Here is a 22774-nt window from a genome sequence, read left to right on the forward strand (position 1 = left end):
AATCAGAGGTCCAATATTAAGGAAATAGTGCACTGTTGGAGGGTTGATAAATATAATATAATATAAAGGGAGTGCTGCACTGTCAGAGGGTTGATGACGTGGGAGTGCTGAAATAGCGCAGAATCAGACCTGAGAGAGTGCTGCACGTTCAGAGAGTTAGTACTGAGGGAGTGCTATAATGTCAGAGGATTGATATCAAGAGGCACCGCCGAAGGATCAGTAGCGCAGTACTGTCCGAAGGCCAATATTGAGAGAGTTCTGCTGCGTCGGTGGGGGTCGATATTACAGAATTGCGACACTATCAGTGTATGGATGTCAGACGGTCAGTTCTGAGGGAGGGCTACGCTGTTGGAGGGTCAATATTGAGTGTGTGTGCGACACTCAGATGATCACTTTGTTGGAGTTCGGCACTGTAACGGAGTGCCACACCGGCAGCGGGTCAATATTAAGGGAGTGCTGCACTGTCAGAGGGTTAAAGATGAGGGAGGGCTTCTCTTTGTGGGGGTGGGTATGAAAGAGAACCTCCCGTTCGGGGATCAGTATTAATGTTGTAGAGTCAGTAGAGAGGCAGTGCTGCACTGTGGAGGGTCAATAAGAAGCATGTAGCTCCACTGGCAAGGTGCCAATGATGACAGAATGCTGCACTGCCAGAGGATCAGCAATGAGGGAAAACTGTATTGTCAGAGTGTCTTCGTCAAGAAAGTGCCACTCTGTCGGAAGGCCAATATTAAGGGAGTGCTGCACTGTCACAGGATCAATATTAGGGGTGTGCTGCACTAACAGAGGGTCAGTGTTGATTGAATGCTTGACTGTTGCAGAGCCAGGACTGAGGGAATCCTGCATCGTTCCGGTGTCATCATTGAGGGAGTGCTGCACTGTTAATGGCCGATAGTAAGGGAGTGTGACACTGTCAGAGTGTCATTACCAAAGGTGGGCTACAGTATCAGAGGGTGAGTAATGAGGGAATGCTGCGCTGTCGGAGGGTCAGCACTGAGGTGGGCTGTACTGTCAGATCGTCAATGTAAATAATAATGTCAGGGGAGTGCTGCATTGTGAGTTGGTCCATATTAAGGGAACGCTGAAACTGTCAGTGATGCTCAGGGTGTGCAACACTGTCAGAGGGAGTGATGTACTCTGAGTGTCAGCACGGAGGCTGACCTTCACTGTAATTGTGTCAGAATTAAAAGACCGGTCAGAGGATATAAACTGAGGCATTTCAGAGCCATCAGAAGGCCGAAACTGAGGTGTTTCAGATCAGTTTGAGGGTGCCTCATTTGAATGTGGTCAGACTTGAGCAAGTGCTTCATTGTCAGAGGCTCAGAACCAAGTGAGTGCCTCGTTATCAGACACTGTCCTAAAGAGGGCCTTGTTGGTGGCTGTGTTGTAAGGCAATTCCTCATTGCTGCAGGATCAGCCTTGAGAGTGTGCCAGTCTGGAAGGAGTGCCTAAAAACTGAGAGAGTGCTACACAATTCGAGATTCAGCGCTGAGTAAGTGCCTCATTGTCACAGAGTTAGTTCTGAGGCAGGGTCACATTGCCTTAGGGTCAATTCTGAGGGTGTATTAGGAGCAGACTGTAAATACTGAGTCAGTAGCTCAGTGCATTGGATTCAGAGTTGATGGAGTACAAGATGATTAGAAGTTCAGTCCTGAAGTATTGCAGCTCTGTCAGAGGGTCAGAACTGAGGGGGCAGTGCTTTACTGTCGGCGGATCAGTTCTGAGGCAGTACCTCATTGCTGGAGGGTCAGATGTGGACGAGTGTCACATTGTCAGAAGGCCAGTTCTGAATAAGTGACTTTTTGTCAGAAGGCCAATACTCAGTCAGTGGCTCATTTTGAGCAGATCAGAATTGAGGGTTTGCAACACTTTTCGAGATTCAGTCTGGAGACATGACTGCAACACGCCTGAATTGAGGGAGTGCTGCAAGATGGGAGGGTGAAAATAAACCCGAAAACAGTGACCCCTTTCAATAACCTGTAAAACACAGGGATGACTGTAAATAATCCCTAAAACGCAGAGGCCTTTGTAGGAGTGCCTCAGTGTAATGTTTTCAGAATTGAGGGAGTGCCACGTGATTACAGATTCACTGCTGATGGAGTAGCTCATTGTCACAGGGTCAGTTCTGAGGCAGGGCTGCTTTGCTGGAGGGTCACTTCTGAGTGAGTGTATTAGTATCAGCCCCATGTTGTAGGGACTGTACTTTTCCAGGAAGACAGTTAGAATAATCTTTAATTATAAACTAATCTGAAATACTGTTTGACTTGTTAAGGTTACAATACATCCTGAGTCACCTACAGAATACGCACTTGCTCTCCCTGTCTCTCTCGGTAAGCAAAGGTAGTTTCTTTCAGACTACTCTCAGAAATAAAGTGCTGCGCTGCTGGTCAGTATTGAAGGAATGCTCCATTGTTGGAGGATCAGTACTGAGGGAGTGCTGGACTGTCACAGGGCCAAGATTATGGGTGTGCTGTGCTTTCAGAAGGTCACAAGCAAACAAGCACTGCCAGACATCAAAAACAAAAGAACTGCGGATGCCGTAAGTCGGGAACAAAAAGAAAGTTGCCGGAAAATCTCAGCAGGCCTGGCAGCATCTGTGCAGGAGAAAACAGATTCAACGTTTCGAGTCCATTGACCCTTCCTCAGAAGTGGGGATCTTCCTCAGAACAGTCCTGAGGAAGGGTCACTGGACCCGAAATGTTATCTCTGTTTTTGCCTCCACAGATGCTGCCAGACCTGCTGAGCTTTTCCAGCACTGCCAGACAACTGATGCTCTGATTGTGAAACACTCCCTCAGTACTGACCCTCCAACACTGCCTACTCTCTGATGACTGATTCTCTGACGGTGCATCTCTGCCACAGTATTAACCCTCCGTCATACTGGTATTCTCTCAGCAATAACACTCTGAGAATGCCATGCTCCCTTACCATTGACACTCTGGCAGTGGGACACCACTTCAAATTTAACCCTTCAGCAGTGCAGCACACACTCATCATTGCCTGTCTGATATTGCAGTGCTGCCTTCATACTGACCCTTTCACAGTGCAGGACACAGTAATATTGATCATCTTCAAGTGCCGCTCTCCCTCAGTGCTGACCCCCCTCTCATTTCTGACCCATTCAGTGTAGCATACCCTTTATTCTGAACCCCTCAGTGCAGCACTCCCTCAACGCTGACCTGCTTCAGTGCTGACCCCCTTCAGTCCTGATCCCCCTCAGAACAGCACTCCCGCAGTGCTGACCCCACACTGTGCTGCACTCCCTCAGAGCTCACCCACTTATCGCTGACGACCCCCTCACTTCAGCACTCCCTGATCACCTGGTCGTGCATCACTCCCTTTCTCCGACCCCTCGGACGGTGCAGCACTACGTCAGCGCTGACCCGCCAACAAGATAATGTCAGAGAGATGTTCTCCCATCACATTGACCCTCTGAGACTGGAGCATTTGCTAATGTTGGCCCTGTCACAGTGAAGCTCTCCGTTTAGTCCCTCTGACAGGCCGCATGCCTTTTATTACAGGTCTTTTCACAACGCACTGCCCCGTCATCATTGATTCTCTGACAGTGCAGCCCTCTGTTAATATTGAATTTGTGACAGTGCACAAGTCCATTAATATTTGCCCTCTGATAGTGCAGCTCTTCCTCAGTCCTGACTCTCTGACAATGCAGCAGTCCCCTAATTACTGTCAGAGGGTCGATACTGAGAGAATGCTGCACTGTCAGAGTCAGCTGCCCGCAGTCCTATCAGACATTCAGTATTGAAGGTCTGGGAGAGGGTGTCAGTGAATTCTGCACTGCAACAGGGCCAACAGTGGTGTCCCATGGCCAGAGTGTCCATGGTAAGGAAGAACTGCAATGTCAATGTAACAGGGTCGGGACTGAGGTCAGAGTTGAGACAGTACTGCAGGATTAGAGAGTCAGTGTTGTGGCTGAGAAGCACTCTGAGGTCCAGTACTGAGGGAAAGCTTCATGATCAGTGGGTCAGTTCTAAAGCTGTGCTACTTTGTCAGAGGGCCATACTAATGCAGTGCCTCATTGTAATGGGATAAGAGTTGAGGGAATGTTGCACATGCATCACTAGCTCATCATTGACTGTCTAACAGTGCAGCACACTCTTAGTATTGACCTTCCAACAGTGTCGAGCAGTGTGACACATTGAGTATTAAGAGAGTACTGCACTGTCAGAGGGTCAATGATGGGAGAGTGCTGTGCTGTTGGAAGGTGTGTACTGAAAGGGAGCCGCCCTGCCAGAGGGCCTATATTAAGGCAGTGCAGCATTGTGAGGGGGTCGATATTTAGTGCATGCTCCTGTCTCAGAGGGTCAATTTGATGGGACAACATGCCTCTGAAACTAACTTGTTGGAGTGCTGCACCGCCTGAGGGTTCGTCTGAAGGGAGTGATGCCCTGTCAGATGATGAGCTTTCCCTCATCTTTAACCGTCTGACAGTGCAGCACTCCCATCATATTAACCCGCTACCAGTGTGGCACTTGCTTACAATTGAACTTCTGACAGTGCACAAGTCCAACAAAATGATCCTCTTGAGTGTCGCACACACTCAATATTGGCCCTCCAACAGTGCAGCACTCCCTCAGGACTGACCATCTGACATTGATACGTGGATCGTGTAGCAATCCTGTAATATTGACCCACTGACAGAGCAGAAGTCCCTCAATATTGTTTTTCTGACAGTATTGCACTACTGATCCTTCGGCAGTGCCCCTTGATATCAATCTTTTCACATTAGACCACTCCCTCAGCACTAACTCTCTGAATGTGCAGCACTTCTCAGGACTGATTCTGTGATATTTCAGCACTCCCACATCATTAACCCTCTGACAGTGCAGCCCTCCCTTTATGTCAACCCTCCAACAGTGCAGTGTTTCCTTAATATTGGACCTCTGATTGTGTGATACTCCCTCAGTGCGAAACTCTGACAATACAGCACTCTCTCTGATTAAGCACTTCCTCTGTGCTAACCCTCTGAAAATGGAGCTTTCTCTCATTACTGACCCTTTGCAGTGCTGCACTGCCTCAGTACTCACTCACCACAAGTGCAGCACTCCATTAAGAGTGATCCTCTGACAGTGTGGCACTCCCCTAATATTGGTCCACTGACTGTGTGGCACTCCCTTAATACTGACCTGCTCGTGGTGCATCACTGCTCTAATATCAAACCTGCAGCTCTATCAGAGGGTCTGTCCTGAGCAAGTGCCCCATCGTCAGCATGTCAATTCTGAGGCAGTGCCTCTATATCAGTGAGTCAACATTGAGGTAGCTCCTGACGGTCAGAATTACGGGAGTGCCTCATATTTAGAGGGTCATTAACTGAGGGACAGCCTCATGATCAGCGGGTCAGTCTTTACGGACTGCCTTATAGCCAGTGTGTCAGTTCTGAGGCAGTGCCCTCAATGTAACAGATTTAGAAATGGGGTAGGGGGCACATGATTAGAAGGTCAGTAGTAAGCTATTGGAACTTTGTCAGAGGGTCAGTACTCAGCGAGTGCCTCATTGACATCGGGTCCATACACAGGGTTTGCACTGAGGGAATGCTTCCTTGTCAGAGATTCAGAAGTGAGAAAGTGCCTCATTGTCAGAGGCTCATTCGTGAGGCAGTGCCTCATTGTCAGAGTGACATAATCAGATAGCACTCCCTCAATTCTAAACCTTAATACTGACCCTCTGACAATGAAGCACTGCCTCAGGACTGACCCTATGATAATGAAGTGTTCCTCAGGATTGAACCATTGACCATGTGACTCTCCATTCGTGTTGACCTTCTGATAATGGGGTTCTCCTGAAGTACTGACCCTCTGACGGTTGTGCACTGCCTCAGTACTGACCCTGTAAATATCTGCCACTCGGTCAATTCTGACCTCCTTACGATGAGGCATTACCTCAATACTGACTGGGGTGCAGGTCTCTGGCACAGAGTCTGTCGCTCTTGCAACGAAGGGAAGGGGGTATAGGAGGAGAGTGTTAGTCATTGGGGTCTGAATAGTTAGAGGGACAGATAGAAGGCTTGTTTGGAACCGAAGAGACTCACGATTGGTGCGTTGCCTCCAGGTGCTAGGGTCCGTGTTATCTCGGATAGTGTCTTTGGGGTCCTGAAGGGAGAGGGTGACCAGCCCCAAGCCATGGTCCACATAGGTACCAACGACATAGGTAGAAAGAGGGATAGGGATGTCAGGCAGGATTTCAGGGAGCTCCGCTGGAAGCTGAGAGCTCAAACAAACGGAGTGGTTATCTCTGGTTTGTTACCCGTGCCAAGTGATCGTGAGGCAAAGAACAGGGAGAGATTTCAGCTGAACACGTGGCTGCAGGGGTGCTGCAGGTGGGAGGGCTTCAGGGACATGGACAATTGGGGCTCATTCTGGGGAAGGTGGGACCTCTACAAACAGGACGGTATCCACTTGAACCAGAGGGGCACTAATATCCTGGGCGGGAAATTTGCTCGTGCTGTTCGGGTGGGTTTAAACTGGCTTAGCAAGGGGATGGGAAACTGTGGTGTAGTTTCAGTACACAGGAGAAAGAGAATAGGGAGGACATGGACAGGATCTCAGTGTCACAGGAGTGTGCTGGCAAACAGCAAGCTGAATTGAAGTGTGTCTACTTCACTGCCAGGAGTATCCGGAATAAGCGAGGTGAGCTTGCAGCATGGATAGGTACCTGGGGCTTCGATGTTGTGGCCATTACGGAGACATGGATAGAGCAGGGTCAGGAATGGATGTTGCAGGTTCCAGGGTTCAGATCTTTGAGTAAGATCAGGTAAGGTGGGAAAAAAGGGGGAGGTGTGGCTTTGTTTGTCGAGGACAGTATAACGGAGGCTGAAAAAGCTTTTGAGGAGGACTGGTCTACTGAGGTGGTATGGGCTGATGTCAGAAACAGGAGAGGAGAGGCCACGCTGCTGGGAGTTTTTTAATAGGCCTCTGCAAAGTTCCAGGGATCTGAAGGAGAGGATTGGCAAAACGATTCTGGGCAGGAGTGAAAGGAACAGGGTGGTCATTATGGGAGACTTTAACTTCCTAAACGTTGACTGGAAATGCTGTAACCCTCGTACGTCGGATGGATGAGTTTTCGTCCAATGCACGCAGGAGCGTTTCCCGACACGGTACGTCGAAGGGCCGACAAGAGGGGAGGCCACACTGGATCTGGTACTTGACAGTGAACCAGGCCAGGTGTTTGATTTAGTGGTAGATGAGCACTTTGGAGAGAGTGGCCATAATTCGGTTACGTTTAGTTTAGCGATGGAGTGAGAGAGGAACATGCCACAGGGCAAGACTTACAGATGGGGGAAGGCAATTATAATTGGGCAAGGCTTAGGAGGCAAAGAATGGGGTAGCAAAATGCAGGGGATGGGGACAATCGAAATGGGGAGCTGGTTTAAGTAACAGATATTGCGTGTCCTTGATAGGTACGTCCCTGTCAGGCAGGGGTCAGTGATAAGGTAGGGGAACCGTGGTTTACTAAAGAAATTGTATCTCGTGTTAAGCAGAAGAGCGAGGTTTATGTGATGTTGAGATGAGATGGATCAGTTGATGCGATGGAGAATTACAGATGAGCAAGAAAGGATTTAAAGAGAGAGTGAAGAAGAGCACGGAGGGGTCCTGAGCAGTCATTGGCAGGTAGAATAGAGGAGAACCGTCAAGTTTTCTCAAGGTATGTGAGGAATATAAGGATGACTGGGGTAGGAATAGGGCCAATCAAAGACAGAAGTGGGAAGTTGTGTGTGGACCGGGTAGAGATCGGAGAGGTGCTAAATGAATATTTCTCATCTGTTTTCACTGAGGAAGAGGAGAATATCATCGAGGAGACGACTGAGATACGTGCTATTAGACTTGAAAGGATTGAGGTTAGTAAGGAGGAGATGTTATCAATTCTAGAAGGTGTGAAGCTAGATAAATCCCCTGGGCCTGAGAGGATTTTTCCGAGAATTCTCTGGAAAGCTCGGGAGGAGGTGGCGGAGCCCTTGGCTTTGATCTTTGAGTCCTCATTGTCTGCAGGTTTAACACCAGAGGACTGGAGGATTGCAAATGTTGTGCCCTTGTTCAAGAAGGGCAGGAGAGATGAGCCAGGCAATTACAGCCAGTGAGCCTTACGTCTGTTGCAGGAAAAGTTTTGGAAAGGGTTATAAGAGATAGGGTTTATAATCATCTCGGAAGCAACAATTTGATTGGAGATCGTCAACATGGATTTGTCAAGGGCAGGTCGTGTCTCACAAACCTCATGGAGATTTTGAGGAGGTGACCAAGCATGTGGATGAGAGAAGGCCAGTTGACGTAGTGCACATGGACTTCAGTAAAGCCTTTGATAAGGTTCCACATGGTAGGCTATTGGAGAAAATACGGAGCCATGTGATTGAGGGAGATTTAGCAGTTTGGATTAGAAACTGGCTTTCGGTAAAAAGGCAACCAGTGGTGTTTGATGGAAAATATTCAGCCTGGAGTCCGGTTACTCGTGGTGTGCCTCAAGGATCTGTTTTTGGCCCACTGCTGTTTGTCATTTTTATAAATGACTTGGACGCAGGCATAGGTGGATGGGTTAGTAAGTTTGCAAATGACACTAAAGTCGGTGGAGTGGTGGACAATGTGGAAGAATGTCGCATGTTGCAGGGAGACTTGGATAAAGTGCAAAATTGGGCGGAAAGGTGGCAAATGGAGTTCAATGTGAGGTGATTCGCTTTGGGAGGAATAATAGGAAGGTACAATACTGGGCCAATGGAAAGATTCTTGGTAGTGCGGATGTGCAGAGGGACCTTGGCGTCCATGTACGTAGATCTCTGAAAGTTGCCACCCATGTTGATAGTGCTGTGAAGAAGGCATACGGTGTGTTAGACTTTATTGGTAGAGGGATTGAGTTCCAGAGCCGTGATGTCATGCTGCAACTGCACAAAACGCTCGTGTGACCTGTTCTGGTCGCTCCATTGCGGGACGAATTCGGAAGCATTGGAAAAGGAGCAGAGGAGATTTACCAGGATGTTGCCTGGTCTGGAGTGAAGGTCTTTTGAGAGAAGGCTGAGCGACTCGAGTCTGTCCTCATTGGAGAGAAGAAGGCTAAGAGGGCCTTTAATCGAAACATACAAGACGATCAGAGAAAGATGAGTCAGGGTGGACGGTGAGAGTCTTTTTCCTAGGATGATGATGTTGGCTTGTACGAGGGGGCTCAGCTACAAATTGAGGGGTGATGGATTGAAGACAGATGTCAGAGGCAGGTTCTTTACCCAGAGAGTGGTAAGGGCATGGAATGCCCTGCCTGCCAATGCAGTTAACTCAGCCACATTCAGGGCATTTGAACAGTCCTTGGATAAGCATATAGATGATGATGGGATAGTGTGAGGGAACGGACTTAGATTAGTTCACAGGTTGGCGCAACATGGAGGGCCGAAGGACCTGTTCTGCTCTGTATTTTTCTATGTTCACAGATGACACGAAAATGAGTGAGAGAGTAAAGTCTGAAGAGGACAATGAAAATCTGCGGAAGGATGCAGAAAGTTTAAGTGAATGGACAAGGGCCGAGCAGATGGAGTCCAATGATGGTAGATGTGAGGGTATCCATTTTGGTAGCAATTATGGAAAAATGGAGTCTTGCTTAAATGGTGAAAAATTGCAGCATGCTGCTCCGCAGAGTGAGCTGGGCAGCCTTGTGTCTGAATCAGGTAGTTTGCAGATGCGGCTGGTAATTGAGACAGCAAATGGAATAGTGTCCTTCATTGCGAGAGTGATGCAGTTTAAAAATCGGGAGGGTATGCTACAGTTGTATAGGGTGCTGGTGAGGCTTGGTGTGGAGTAGTTTGTGCAGTTTTAGTCTCCTCACTTGAGAAAGGATGTACTTGCACTGGAGGGGGTGCAAAGGAGGTTCACGAGGTTGATTCCAGAATTAAAAATGTTGCTGTACGGGGAGAGATTGAGTAGACTAGGATTGCAGTCACTGGAATTTAGAAGAATGAGGGGTGATCTAATAGAAACTTTTAAAATTATGAAACAAATGGATCGGAAATTGTTTCCACTGATGGGCGAAATCCCAACTCGGGGGCACAGCCTCAAAATAAGTGTGAACAGATATAATACTGAGTTGAGGATGAGCTTCTTCATCCAAAGGGTTGTGAATCTGTGGAATTCTCTGCCCACTGAAACAGTTGAGGTTCCCTTGTTGAATGTTTTGAAAGCCAAAACAGATAGATCTTTGAACAGGAAAGGAATTGAGGGTTATGGTGAATGGGAGGGTAAGTGGAGCTGAGTCCGCAAAAAAGATCAGCGGAACGAGCTGGAAGAGACAGATGGCCTACTCCTGTTTTATTTCTTATGTCCGTATGTCCTTAGATTGCCATCCATGTCATTCCTCCTTCCCTGGAATAGGCCAGTTCTGAACTGAAGAGTAGGTCTTTAAATAACTCCCACATATCAAATGTTGACTTGTTCAATAAAAGCTCCTCCCAATTAATACTGCTCAGCTCCTACCTAACACTGATGTAATTTTCCCTCCCCCAATTTCGTCCCTTCCCACAAGGTCCTGATTATCCATGGCTGTCTTAAAATGTAAGGAGATGCGATCGCCCATTTAAGAAGCTCCTGGTTCACTGTTTTTCCCAAGTGGGAATCAGCTACAGGCTTTCTTGTTCCACGATGGGGGAGGAAATGGCCTAGTGGTATTATTGCTGGACTGTTAATTCAGAGACTGAGATAACATTCTGGGGACCTGTGTTCAAATTCCAGCACAGCAGATGGTGGAATTTGAATTCAATATAAAAGAAAATCATGAATTAAGAATATAATGATGACCATGAATTCATTGCCAAATGTCAGAAAAACTCAGCTGGTTCACTGATGTGCTTTAGGGAAGGAAACTGCCACCCTTACATGATCTGGCCTATATGTGACTGCAGACCCACAGCAATATGATTGACTTTGAACTGTCCCCGAGGCAATTAGGGATGGACAACAAACACTGCGTAGCCAGGGATGTCCTCCTCCCATTAACAAATAAATAAAATTGGATTCTACATCTTCCGATCCAAGATCGTTTCTTGCTCTCATACTAATTTCTTCGCTTACAGTCACTTTCCCTCCTGCCTGTCTTTTTGGAATGTCGTACAGCCCTGCGCACTTACCTCCAGTGTTGATCTCCTTGTAAACATGTCTTTGTAATAGCTATAAAATCATGCCCGTCAACCTCGAAATGTGCTATTAATTTGTTGACTTTGTTCTGAATACAATGAGCACGCAAGCAAAGAGCCATGAATTTAGCTTTATCACTTGATTTCACCTCTTGACACTATTTACAGCTGTTTTCTGTTTGTACATGCTGCCTTTTCCAGTACCACGCTGAGTATTGTTATCCCGATAGTTCTTTCGTCTCAGTCCGTGTGTATTCCTGGGCGAATGTGCTCGTGTGGTCTCAGGAGTTGGGGAGGTCACGGCTCTGGGACAGCCGTTTCATCGCCCAATGCTGCAGTTAAGAAGAAAAGAAAATCTCTTGCTCTGAGCTCTGCAAACCTGGGCAATGTCAAAAGGGAAACAAGGTCAAAAGAATTTCAACAAGAATCTCAAAATTAACTGCTGAATTCATATCAACATTACGGGGATCGCCCAACTTAGTGGCCACAACATCCCACTTTCTATTCTTCACAAACAATCCAAAGGCTGAAGTATCCGTATCCCTCTTAACTTTTATGGTTTTTGAGCAAATTTCTTGTTTCTAACTTGTGCATATTTGTGGTGCCTTATGACTTGTTGCATTTAGCAATTGATAAACTCACTCTCTCACGAGTTCAGGAGAAGCTAGTTTTATAGAATCCCCAGTGTGGAAACAGGCCACTCAGTTCAACAAGCCCACAGCAAGCCTCCAAAGAGCATCCCACCTAGACCCATCCCCATTCCCCTGCTCTATCCCTGTCAGCCTGCATTTCCCATGGCTAATGTACCTAACCTACACATCCGTGGGCACTGTGGGTAATTCAGCATTGCCAATCCACCTAACCTGCACATCTCTGGACTGCAGGAGGAAACCAGAGCACCCAGCAGAAACCCACACAGACAAGGGGAGAATGTGCAAACTCCACACAGACAGTCATCCGAGGCTGGAATGGAACTCGGGTCCCTGGTGCTGTGAGGTAGCGTTACTAACGACTGAGTCACCGTGTCACCCTGAGTTATCTTGACTCCTTCTGAAACATAGGAAGGTATCCACAACCCAAAGATCCTTTTTAATCAGCTTAATTCGTACCAACTGAGGTGGATCTAGTTGGGTGTGTAAAGAAGGGGAGTCTTTCACGAGGGAACTTAACAATTTGGGAGACTCAGTCACCGAGGGAGCCTGACCCGAAGACTGGTCAAAACAATAATGATTCGATATGAATTAGTTAGAATGCAGCTGTTAACAGTAATCCTCCATCCCTATGTGGGAGCGAGATTTAACATTCAAAATCAAAACTGAAACTCTTGAACAAGGTAGTTCAAAACAGCCAGTTCTCTGATTGAGGTTGTTGACTTGCTCGCCGAGCTGGCTTCTTCTCATTCAGACGTTTCGTCACCATGATCGGTGACATCATCGGTACAGCCTCCAATGAGACGATGTTATTCTACTCTGTCTGGAATTGACACTGTCCAGTCTGTTACCATGAGTACTGTCATTTCCGGTTTTGATCTGTATGGGTTTGTGTGTGGGGGTCCAATTGTATCTGTTTGTTGGTTGCATTATGGGTGGAGAATCACGCCTCTCAGAGGACACTGCGACAAGGTAACCGTAGTAGCCCAAGCCAAGCATAGACACGCACAGGAATTCCGAGAGGCATGGTTCTGCACCCATTCTCCAGCCTCTCAAATTTGGTCTCTTCAGTCTGAATATGATCACTCAACCATATCCTTGATGACAAACAATAGAGTCTTACTAACCAAAATCTACAAACAGGACTGTCCAGACAGATCCATTTGTTCTCATGATATCATCTTCTGCTGGAGGGATTCCGAAATCTCTGCATTCTTCCTCAACTGAGCATTCCTTGCATTCGTGGTTGACAGAGCTGTCAGCCATGTCCATTGTGCTGCAGGGTTCCCAAGCGGAATATGAGTTGCTGTTCCTGCAACTTTGGGGTGGCATCATTTTTGGCACTGCAGGAGGCCCATGTTCAGTTTGGTTATGACTTTTGAGGAACGGATGGTCCCTTTGAGATTGAAATTGGAGAAAGATTTCAGGATTTTTTTCATGTTCATGTCTTTCTGTTATGCCCCTAGGAAAAAAGCAATGAAAGTGCCGTTCATGTTTTGCACGGCGAGCTGCTGAATACTAACCGGTCTCACACCATTACCATCACCTTGCCCTTGTGAAGGCAGGTATGGATAAGGTTCTCAAAGCTGATAGAAGATTGAAACCACTCTCGTCCTGTGACGATGGTAAGTTTCCCTTCTTGAAGAAAAAATGCTTGCAGCTGAATGAGCATAATATAGACCATAGTGGCTCTGGTTAACACCGCTGTCTCAATTCCACCCTTTGGTGACTTTCTGTGTGGAGTTTGCACATTCTCCATGTGCCTGCATGGGTTTTCTCTGGGTGCTCGAGTTTCCTCCCACAGTCAAAAGATGTGCAAGGTTGGTGGATTGGCCATGCAAAATTTCCCAAGGTGTTCAGTGATGTGTAGGTTAGGTGAGTTATAGGTGGATGGGTCTGGGTGGGATGCTGTGAGGGGCAGCGTGGACGTGTTGGGCTGACGGACCTGTTTGCACACTGTAAGGGTTCTCTGATTCATGATTCTATGATTTTACTGAGTGCAAAGGTACAATATTGACTCGTCATATTTGTCTCACCTCTTTACACATTGACAAGAAAGCTTTAATGTCAGTTTCTATGCATTTGCCACTTGTCTGCTGTCTCTCACAAGGCTGACTATATCTCCTTCTCTAATGCGCATCTCCTGTCCACTGACACTGAGAGGTGACACTTGCTTTTCATTTAGTACAATCAATAAAACAATAGCCTCCATATTACATCCAGCGGCTTCTCTTAACACTCACACATTGTTCTTTATTTCCTCCAGGTATTGACCACTCATCATTTCTAATTCCTCATCTCTTCTCTCGCTCGCTCTCTCTCGCTCGCTCTCTCTCGCTCGCTCTCTCTCGCTCGCTCTCTCTCTCTCGCTCTCTCTCGCTCGCTCTCTCTCGCTCGCTCTCTCTCGCTCGCTCTCTCTCGCTCGCTCTCTCTCGCTCGCTCTCTCTCGCTCTCGCTCTCGTGGTCTTTATCTCAGAGGTTCACAGTCACACGATGTTGCACATGCATATTCTGTCCCTCATGCACAAACACACTACACACACACAAAAAAAAGTCGGGAACACAGTCTCTCACGAACACACTCTGTCACATTCTCACTCATTCATACTCCCTACTATCACACAGTCGTACACGGTCTTGCACACATTCTGTGGCACACTTGCATGCACTGTCGCAGGATCTTTTGCCAATGCTCTTACTCTCAAGTACACACACACTACCACAAATCTCTCCCTCACACACTTAGGTTTGCAAATTCACTTGCTGTCAAGCTCACTCAAACTTACAGACACACTCACTCCCTCATGCATGCTGTAACACTCCCTTCTTGTGCGAACTCCCTTTCACACACTCTCAAGCACAGTCACTGGCACACACATTCTGTCGTGCGCACACACACACTTTCATGCACTGTCTTTGCACTCTTGAGCACAATCATATGCTCATCTCTCTCTTGCACACAGTCAATTTGATTTGAGTCAGAGATAATGGGAACTGCAGATGCTGGAGAATCCAAGATAATAAAATGTGAGGCTGGATGAACACAGCAGGCCAAGCAGCATCTCTGATGAAGGGTCTTGGCCCGAAACGTCAGCTTTTGTGCTCCTGAGATGCTGCTTGGCCTGCTGTGTTCATCCAGCCTCACATTTTATTATCTTGATTTGAGTCATCATTGTCACATGTGCCCAGGTACAGTGAAAAGTTTTCTTCTGCATGCAGTATAGACAGGTGATATCAAACAAGGCGCATGAGTGAAACGGAACATAGTGACAGCTACAGAGAAGATGCACAGAGAGCAAGATCAAAATTAGATTTAAGCTTTTCAGTGTCCTATTCAGATGTCCAATAACAGCGGTGAAGAAGCTGTTCTTGAATCTTTTCACGCATGTATACAAACTTTTTTTACATCTTCCCTTCAGACAAAGGGAGAAGAGAGTGGAATTGGCGGGTGAGAAGGGCCTTTGATTATGTCAGTTTCTTTCCCGAGGCAGCGGGAAGTAGAGGTGGAATCAACGAATGGAAGGCTGGTTTGCATGATGGACTATGCTGTGTTCATGACTCTGTAGTTTCTTGTGGTCTTCGGAAGAGCTGTTGCCAAACCATGCTGTGACATGCATCCAGATAGGATGCTTTCTCTGGTACATGAATGAAAGTTGACCTTGCGGACACTCCAAATTACCTTAGCCTGCTGGGGAAATAGAGACATTTGGTGTGCTTTTTTGCCGATTGCGACGATCTGGGTGGACCAGGAGAGATTGTTGGTGATCGACACTCTCAACTATCTCCACCTCAGCAACATCTCTCTCACTGTCTGATGCAGGCGCTCACACACTCACATTGTGTCACCTATTCTGTCTGTCTGTCTCTCCCTCTCTCCCTCATCGCCCATCTCTCTCTCACTCGCTCTCTCTCTCGCTCTCTCGCGCGCGCTCTCTCTCTCTGTCTCTGTCTCCCTCCCCCACCCCCCCCAACCTCTCTGGCTTTGTCTCTCTCTCTCTCTCTTTTTCTCACATACCAACTCATTGCTCAGTATTCCATGGTATCTGAATTGTTGGAAGAATTAACTTAGACTGAGCGTGGATTTTCTCCCAAATTAGTTATGACAAAGCAGAACCAATTCTGCCTGGAAGAAGAAAGGCAGGAGCCATAATAATTAGGGATTGTTTTGCTAGAGGAACCGTGCTGTGATATGCATCCAGATAGGATGCTTTCTGTGGTACATCAGTGAAAGTTGCCCTTGTGGGCACACGGAATTGCCTTAGCCTCCTGGGAAGTAGAGACAACGGTGTGCTTTTTTGCTCATTGCGATGATGTGGACGGACCAGTGAACTAATCTAAGCCCATCCCCCTAGACGATCCCATTATCATCCATATGCTTATCCAAGGACTATTGAAATGCCCCTAATGTGGCTGAGCTAACTGCATTGGCAGGCAGGGGGTTCCACATCCTTACCACTCTCTGAGTAAAGAACCTGCCTCTGATATCTATCTCAAATCTATTATCCCTCACTGTTGCTCATCCAAGCTGACGTCATCATCCTCGGAAAAAGACCCACACTGTCCACCCTGCCTCATCCACTGATCATCTTGTATGTCTCTATTAAATCTCCTCTGAATCACCTTCTCTCCAATGAGTACACACCCAAGTCCCTCAGCCTTTCTTCAGAAGACCTTGGCTCCGGACCAGGCAACATTTCCTCTGCACCTTTTCCAATGCTTCCACATCCTTCCTGTAATGGGGCGACCAGAACTGTACGCAATATTCCAAATGAGACCGCACCAGCTGTTTGGACAGTTGCTCTGGATCTCAATCCCACTGCCAATAAAACCTAAAACACCGGAAGCCTTCTTCACAGCACTATCAACCTGGATGGCAATTTTCAGGGATCGACATAGATGGACACTCTCTGCACAGCAACACTGCCAAGAATCTTTCCATTGACCCAATATTCTGCCTTCCTATTATTCATCCCAAAGTGAATCACCTCACATTTATCCGCATTGAAGTCCATCTGCCAGCTTTCCGCCCAATTCTGCAGTTCATCCAAGTCTACCTGTCACCTGCAACATTCTTCCACATTGTCCACCACTCCACCGACTTGAGTGTCATCTGCAAACTTACTAACCGATCTACCAATGCCTCCGTCCAAGTCATTTATAAAAATGACAAACAGCAGTGGTCCCAAAACAGATCCTTGAGACAAACCAGTAGTAACCAGACTCCAGGCTGAATATTTTCTATCAACCACCACTGGTTGCCTCCTTCGCCAAAGCCAGTTTCTTATCCAACCTGCTAAATCTCCCTCAATCCCATGTCTCCATGTTTTCTCCAATAGCCTACCATGTGGAACCTTATCGAAGGCTTTACTGAAGTCCATGTCCACCACATCAACTGCCCGACCCTCATCCACGTGCTTGGTCACCTTCCAAAATTACTAAATGAGGCTTGTGAGACACGACCTGCCCTTGACAAATCCATGTTGACTATCTCCCATCAAATTGGTGCTTGCTCGATGATTATAAATCCTCTCTCTTATAATCCTTTCCAAAACTTTTCCTGCAACAGACGCAAGGCTCACTGGGTTTATAATTACCTGGGTCATCTCTACTGCCCTCTTTGAACAAGGGCACAACATTTGCAACCCTCCAGCCTTCTGGTACTAAACCTGTAGACAATGAGGATTCAAAGATCAAGGCCAAAGGCGCCGCCGCCTGTTCCGTAGCCTCCCAGAGAATCTGAAAGTTTTGAAGGATGATGCGTTGTATCCGGAGGTTGGTGGGGTGGTACGTTAGGACGAGGGAGACTTTGTTTTGGTTGTTGTTGCGGGGTGGGGTGAGAGGGATTTGTTGCAGGAAATGCTGGAGACACGGTCGAGGGCGTTATCAACCACAGAGCGGGGCAAGTTGTGGTCCTTGAAAAATGAGGACATCTGAGATATACGGGAATAGAATACCTCATCCTGGGAGTGCAGATGCAGAGGCAAAGGAATGGGGAATAGGGGATGAAGTGTTGCAGGAATATGGTGGGAGGAGGTGTAATCTTGGTAGCTGTGGGAATTGGTGGAGTTGAAATGGATATTTGTTTCTCAGTGGTTGGAAATTGAGTGGTCCAGGGAGGAGAGAGAGGTATCAGATATTGTCCAGGTTAACTTCAAGTTCGGGAGGAAGGTGTTGGTGAAGCGGATGAACTGTTAGAGCCCCTTGTGGGAACTCAAGGCGGTGCCGATACAGTCATCAATGTAACGGAGGAAGAGGTGGGGTTGAGGGCCAGTGTAGGTACGGAAGAGGGAGCGTTCCGTGTAACCTCCAAAGAGGCAGGCATAGCTTGGGCCCATTTGGCTACCCTGGCCACCCCCTTTGTCTGTAGGAAGTGGGAGAAATTGAAAGAGAACCTGTTGAGGGTTGTTCAAGGACCGGAACTTCCCCCTCCTCAGTGGTCAAAAACGCCCTCGACCGTGTCACCCGCGTTTCCCACAACTCATCCCTCACACCCGCACCCCATAATAACTACCAAAACAGTGTCCTCCTCGCCCTCACGTACCACCCCACCAACATCCGGATTCAATGCGTTGTCCTCCGACCCTTCTGCCATCTGCAATCCGACCCCACCACCAAAGACATTTTTCCCACCACCCTTAGGTGACCCCCGTATCCGCTCCACACTCCTCTCCAGCACTCCCTACACCCAGCACTTTTCCCTGCATATCCATAAATGTTGTCATCACAACGTTTAAAATTCACTGGTCCCGATACCTCCCCCCTCACCCCCATCCCAGGCCCCAGGAAGAATTTCCTCATCAAACAGATGTTTACCTGCACGTCTGCTAATGTGGTACACTGTATCCACTGTTGCCATTGTGGCCCCCTCTACATCGGGGAAACCAAACAGAGGTTTGTGGACCGCTTCACTTGTGCTCAGTTTGCACGAAAGAACTGCACCTCCCAGTCGCAAACTGTTTCGACTCTCCCTACCAATCCTCAGGTAACATGTCTATCCTGGGCCTCCTGCAGTGCCACAACGATGCCACCTGAAGGTTGCAGGAGCAGCACCTCATATTGCGCTTGGGAACCCTGCACTCCATGGTATCAATGTGGACTTGACCAGCTTCAAAATCACCCCTCCCCCTCCCGCATCCCAAAACCAGCCCACCTATCCCATCCTGCCACCTCAAACCCCACCCCCATTTCCTACGTCCTAACCTCTTCCCGCCCCGGAGACCTGTTCGTCCTCCCCGGACTGACCTATCCCCTCCCTACCTCCCCACCTACACTCACCTCTGCTGGCTCCATCCCCACCTCTTTAACTTGTCTGTCTCCTCTCCACCTATCTTCTCCTCTATCCATCTTTGATCCGCCTCCCCCTCTCTCGCTATTTATTTCAGAACTCTCTCCCCCTCCCCCTTTTCTGATGAAAGGTCTCGGCCCAACATGTCAGCTTTTGTGCTCCTCAGATGCTGCTTGGCCTGCTGTGTTCATCCAGCTGCACACTTTGTTATCTCTACATCTCTTAACAACCCCATCAAGTGAGTTCTGGAGAGAACTATGCAGGGTCGACTTTGGGTTTATCATTCTAACTTGCCAGTCCTGAAAGATGAAAGTTGGTTTGTGTTGGATGTTTGTCTCATAGCTATGAAAGATATCCTGAAAGGATTTTTCAAATCTTTTGTTGAGAATTGTACCCATTTAGTCACTAATCCTTTTCCTTCTTCAAAGTTTCCTTGGTAGTGACAAATTTCAAATATCTGCAGAATTTTATTTGGCTTTGTATTGGTTGTCTGTGATTCTCTGTTAATGGCTCCGCGACCTGCCAGCTAATTACAGAATTTATCATTGATGTGCCGGTACCAAAATCTTTCGTCTTATACTATATATCCCAATTTCAGGAGAAAGTCCATAGAGACCTTTTAAAGGAAAGGGGATTAGAAAGCAAATCTATCGATCAAAATCATGAATAGTTGATAAATTATTTGCATTCCATATTTCCAGAACCTGCCCCGGAAGAGAGAGCCCAGAGAATTGCCAAAGCTGTCCGCAAACAGTCAATAGAAGTGAAGGAAAATTGGGAACAACTGAAAATCCGTGCGAGCAACTGGCAGAAACAGGTGGAAAAGGCGTTGGAGAAACTTCAAGAACTGCAGAAAGTTCTGGATGATCTTGAGGCTCATGTGATAACAGCTGAGGGGGTCCACACTGATTGGCAACCTGTGAGTGACCTGCTCATTGACTCATTGCAGGATCACATTGATAAAACCACAGTAAGTGCAATTACATTACACTTCACTTATGAACAGATGGAACCACAATGTTGTATCGAGACGATCAGTAATATTGATTGAATGGTTGTTAACTTAATTTGCAAATTAAAACTTAGTTGAGCATGCCTTCTGATGATATCACATCGTTAATATCAGTATAATTGAGGTTTCTATTAGTCAGTGACATCAGCTGAGTTATCTGCTTATTGCCATGTTATCAGGGTTAAAGGTAAAGTCTTAGCACGCCATTTGGCGACTCCTTAGAGAGAGACAACTGGTTATGATTTAACCTGAAGATCACCACGCCTCAGGGAAGTAGAGCGGTTGAGGCGAAGACCCTTTGTGGTCAGCTCACTGGTGTGGCAATTGAGCCCTCTCTGCAGGGCATCAGTCTGCATCACAAACCTATGGCTAGCACGAGGGGTCATAGTTTTAAGCTGGTTGGTGGAAAGTATAGAGGGGATGTCAGAGGCAGGTTCTTTACGCAGAGAGTTGTGAGAGCATGGAATGCGTTGCCAGCAGCAGTTGTGGAAGCAAGGTCATTGGGGTCATTTAAGAGACTGCTGGACATGCATATGGTCACAGAAATTTGAGGGTGCATCCATGAGGATCAATGGTCGGCACAACATTGTGGGCTGAAGGGCCTGTTCTGTGCTGTACTGTTCTATGTTCTATGTTCTAAACCAACTGAATTTGAATAGAGTTTAGGATTGGAGAGCAATCCATGCAATTATTTTTTTTGAATGAATGTTTCTCACTGGGACTCTCTCACCGGCAAACCTAAAAGCCAGCTCAGCCATACAGGCGAGATCAGTTCCTGATCTCAGCTGAATTTTTTGACCTGGGGTGGGTCAGCGTTAGGAGTTCATTGATTGGAATGAATTCTCATTAAGTTAGCGAGAGGGATACTACACGTGAATAGATCGATGTTTTGAAAAGAGGATGAGATATGAGCAAAAGTTGAATTGATGTGGAAGACCAGCCACAATCATCATCGACGGTGGAGCAAGCTTGAGCGGCCATGCAACATTGTGCTGCCGCTATTTGACTTGTTCTGTGGAAAGGAAGGAAAACGGTCCAAGTGTCAAAAATGCCGAAGACCACATCGTTCTACAACCTCAAAATTTGATTGTGTTCAGCATATTATCACTCCTGGTACCCCTAAATCCTGGTCTATCATCTCAGCAGCTCGACTCTGCCCAAAAGCTGGTTACTTGTGACATTTTTGTAGTATCTTCCCAAGTCTGAAAATCATTTTTGTTTTTGTACAATCAGAGTTGGCCAGTGTGGAAGGAGGTCGTTTGGCATATCGTAGCTCTTTGAAATAACTCCCCAATTCGTCCCCCTCTGCTTGGCAATGACTTCAACCACTTATAAAATCTCTTTAATGGAGGGAAACTTTGAAGGCGTCTGATTGGAGTATTAACGATCCCAGAATACAACTGAGCCTTATGAAGTTGTTTGTTCTGATGATGAAGAGCTTGATGAAAGAGGATGGTTTGAAAAAGTGCCTTAAAAGAGGAACTGTACAGAGGCTGAGAGGTGTAGGAAGTTAGCGAGTTTTGAGAGGATTTGTTGCTTGGGTTGATGTTCTGGATGTGAGTTTGCTCGCTGAAGGTGTAGGAAGTCTCTAATTGGGTTTGAAGCCGACACAATTAAATGTTTGGCAACTAGCAGTGGGCCGTTTAAAATAAAGAGTGGGCAAGAGGACGTAATTAGACGAGTGCAGATATCCTGAAGTATGGTTGGACTGGTGGAGATTACCAAAATAGCGATAGGCATAGCCAAGGAACGATTTGTGAACAAAAATGAGAATTTAATAAAATTACTGTTAATAGTATCAGTCAGGTAGAAAGTACAGAGAATAGGAATTGGTTCAAGTTGAGACTCTGGCAGTGGAGTTTTAGACGACCTCAAGTGTTCAATGGACAAATGTGGGTCTCCATCAGGGAATGCATTGGAATTGTCAGGTCCAGAAGTGAAGTAGTTCCAGGTGAAGGTTTCACTGCTAATGAGCCGAGACAAAAGACAGGTAGGCAGGATTGAAAAGATGTAAAGAGACAGCTTTAGGGATTGCATGAATGTGTGGTCGGACGTTCATCATGGGATAAACAAGATGCCAAGGTTGTGTTGAGACAAGTGTAATATTACATTGTTGCCAAGGCGGAGTAATGCAATCAGTAGGTCGTGAATGGAGATTGGTGTGGGGACCACAAAGTGGTCTTCCCAGTTTTAAATTGTTATCTCCACATAGTTGCGCAACTTTATGTTCTGTTCAAAAGGCATTACTGACAAGGAAACAGAAGTTAGCCATTTGTTTACTTGTCAATATATCTTGATTTTTCCACCATGTTCTCCAATTATTGACACATGTGCAGTGGACGAAGTGAACCGTTCAAACCTTAAAAGGAGATGTTAAAATTATGGAATATAAAGTTAAATTTATTTTATTGAAAATTTTAAATAAATTACATGAAGGTTTGACCAAGACTGCAAGGAATTAGATGGAACACCAGATGAATAAAACAAGCAGTAGTAAGGTGGTATTAGCTGGATGTTCCTGAAGAAAGAGAACGCAGCCAACCTTTCTTCCATCAGGGGGATGAATTGTGTGGTGTCAGACACAGTCGATGAAATCATTCCTTCTGTCTTTACTGTCTGACTAGATATGGTTGTAATATTTCCTATTTTAAGCGCTCAAGATTAGACATACTTCACTTGACATTCTCATTTTCTAAATTTTAAGAAGTTGACTTATT

General features: G+C 46.7%; 1 protein-coding gene across 7 annotated transcripts in view; it reads left to right on the forward strand.

The window, feature by feature from the left end:
• The first annotated feature begins 546 nt into the window (after positions 1-546).
• LOC132207466 (utrophin-like) overlaps positions 547-22774 on the forward strand; it is a 28024-nt gene continuing 5796 nt past the window's right edge. For 4 of the 7 annotated variants that reach the window (XR_009443484.1, XM_059643100.1, XM_059643101.1 and 1 more), the window contains exons 1-3: positions 547-950; positions 13227-13385; positions 19747-20015. Coding sequence is in view for 5 of the 7 variants with exons in the window: in XM_059643100.1 (XP_059499083.1) it covers positions 13328-13385; positions 19747-20015 (327 nt within the window). In the remaining 2 variants the exon portion in view is untranslated. Of the gene's footprint in view, positions 951-10087; positions 11516-13226; positions 13386-19746; positions 20141-22774 lie in introns of those variants that run through there. The other 3 variants (XM_059643103.1, XM_059643099.1, XR_009443483.1) reach the window with 3 other exon arrangements.

The sequence above is a fragment of the Stegostoma tigrinum genome, chromosome 48 (genome assembly GCF_030684315.1).
Source record: "Stegostoma tigrinum isolate sSteTig4 chromosome 48, sSteTig4.hap1, whole genome shotgun sequence".
NCBI classification, from domain to species: Eukaryota; Metazoa; Chordata; class Chondrichthyes; order Orectolobiformes; family Stegostomatidae; genus Stegostoma; species Stegostoma tigrinum.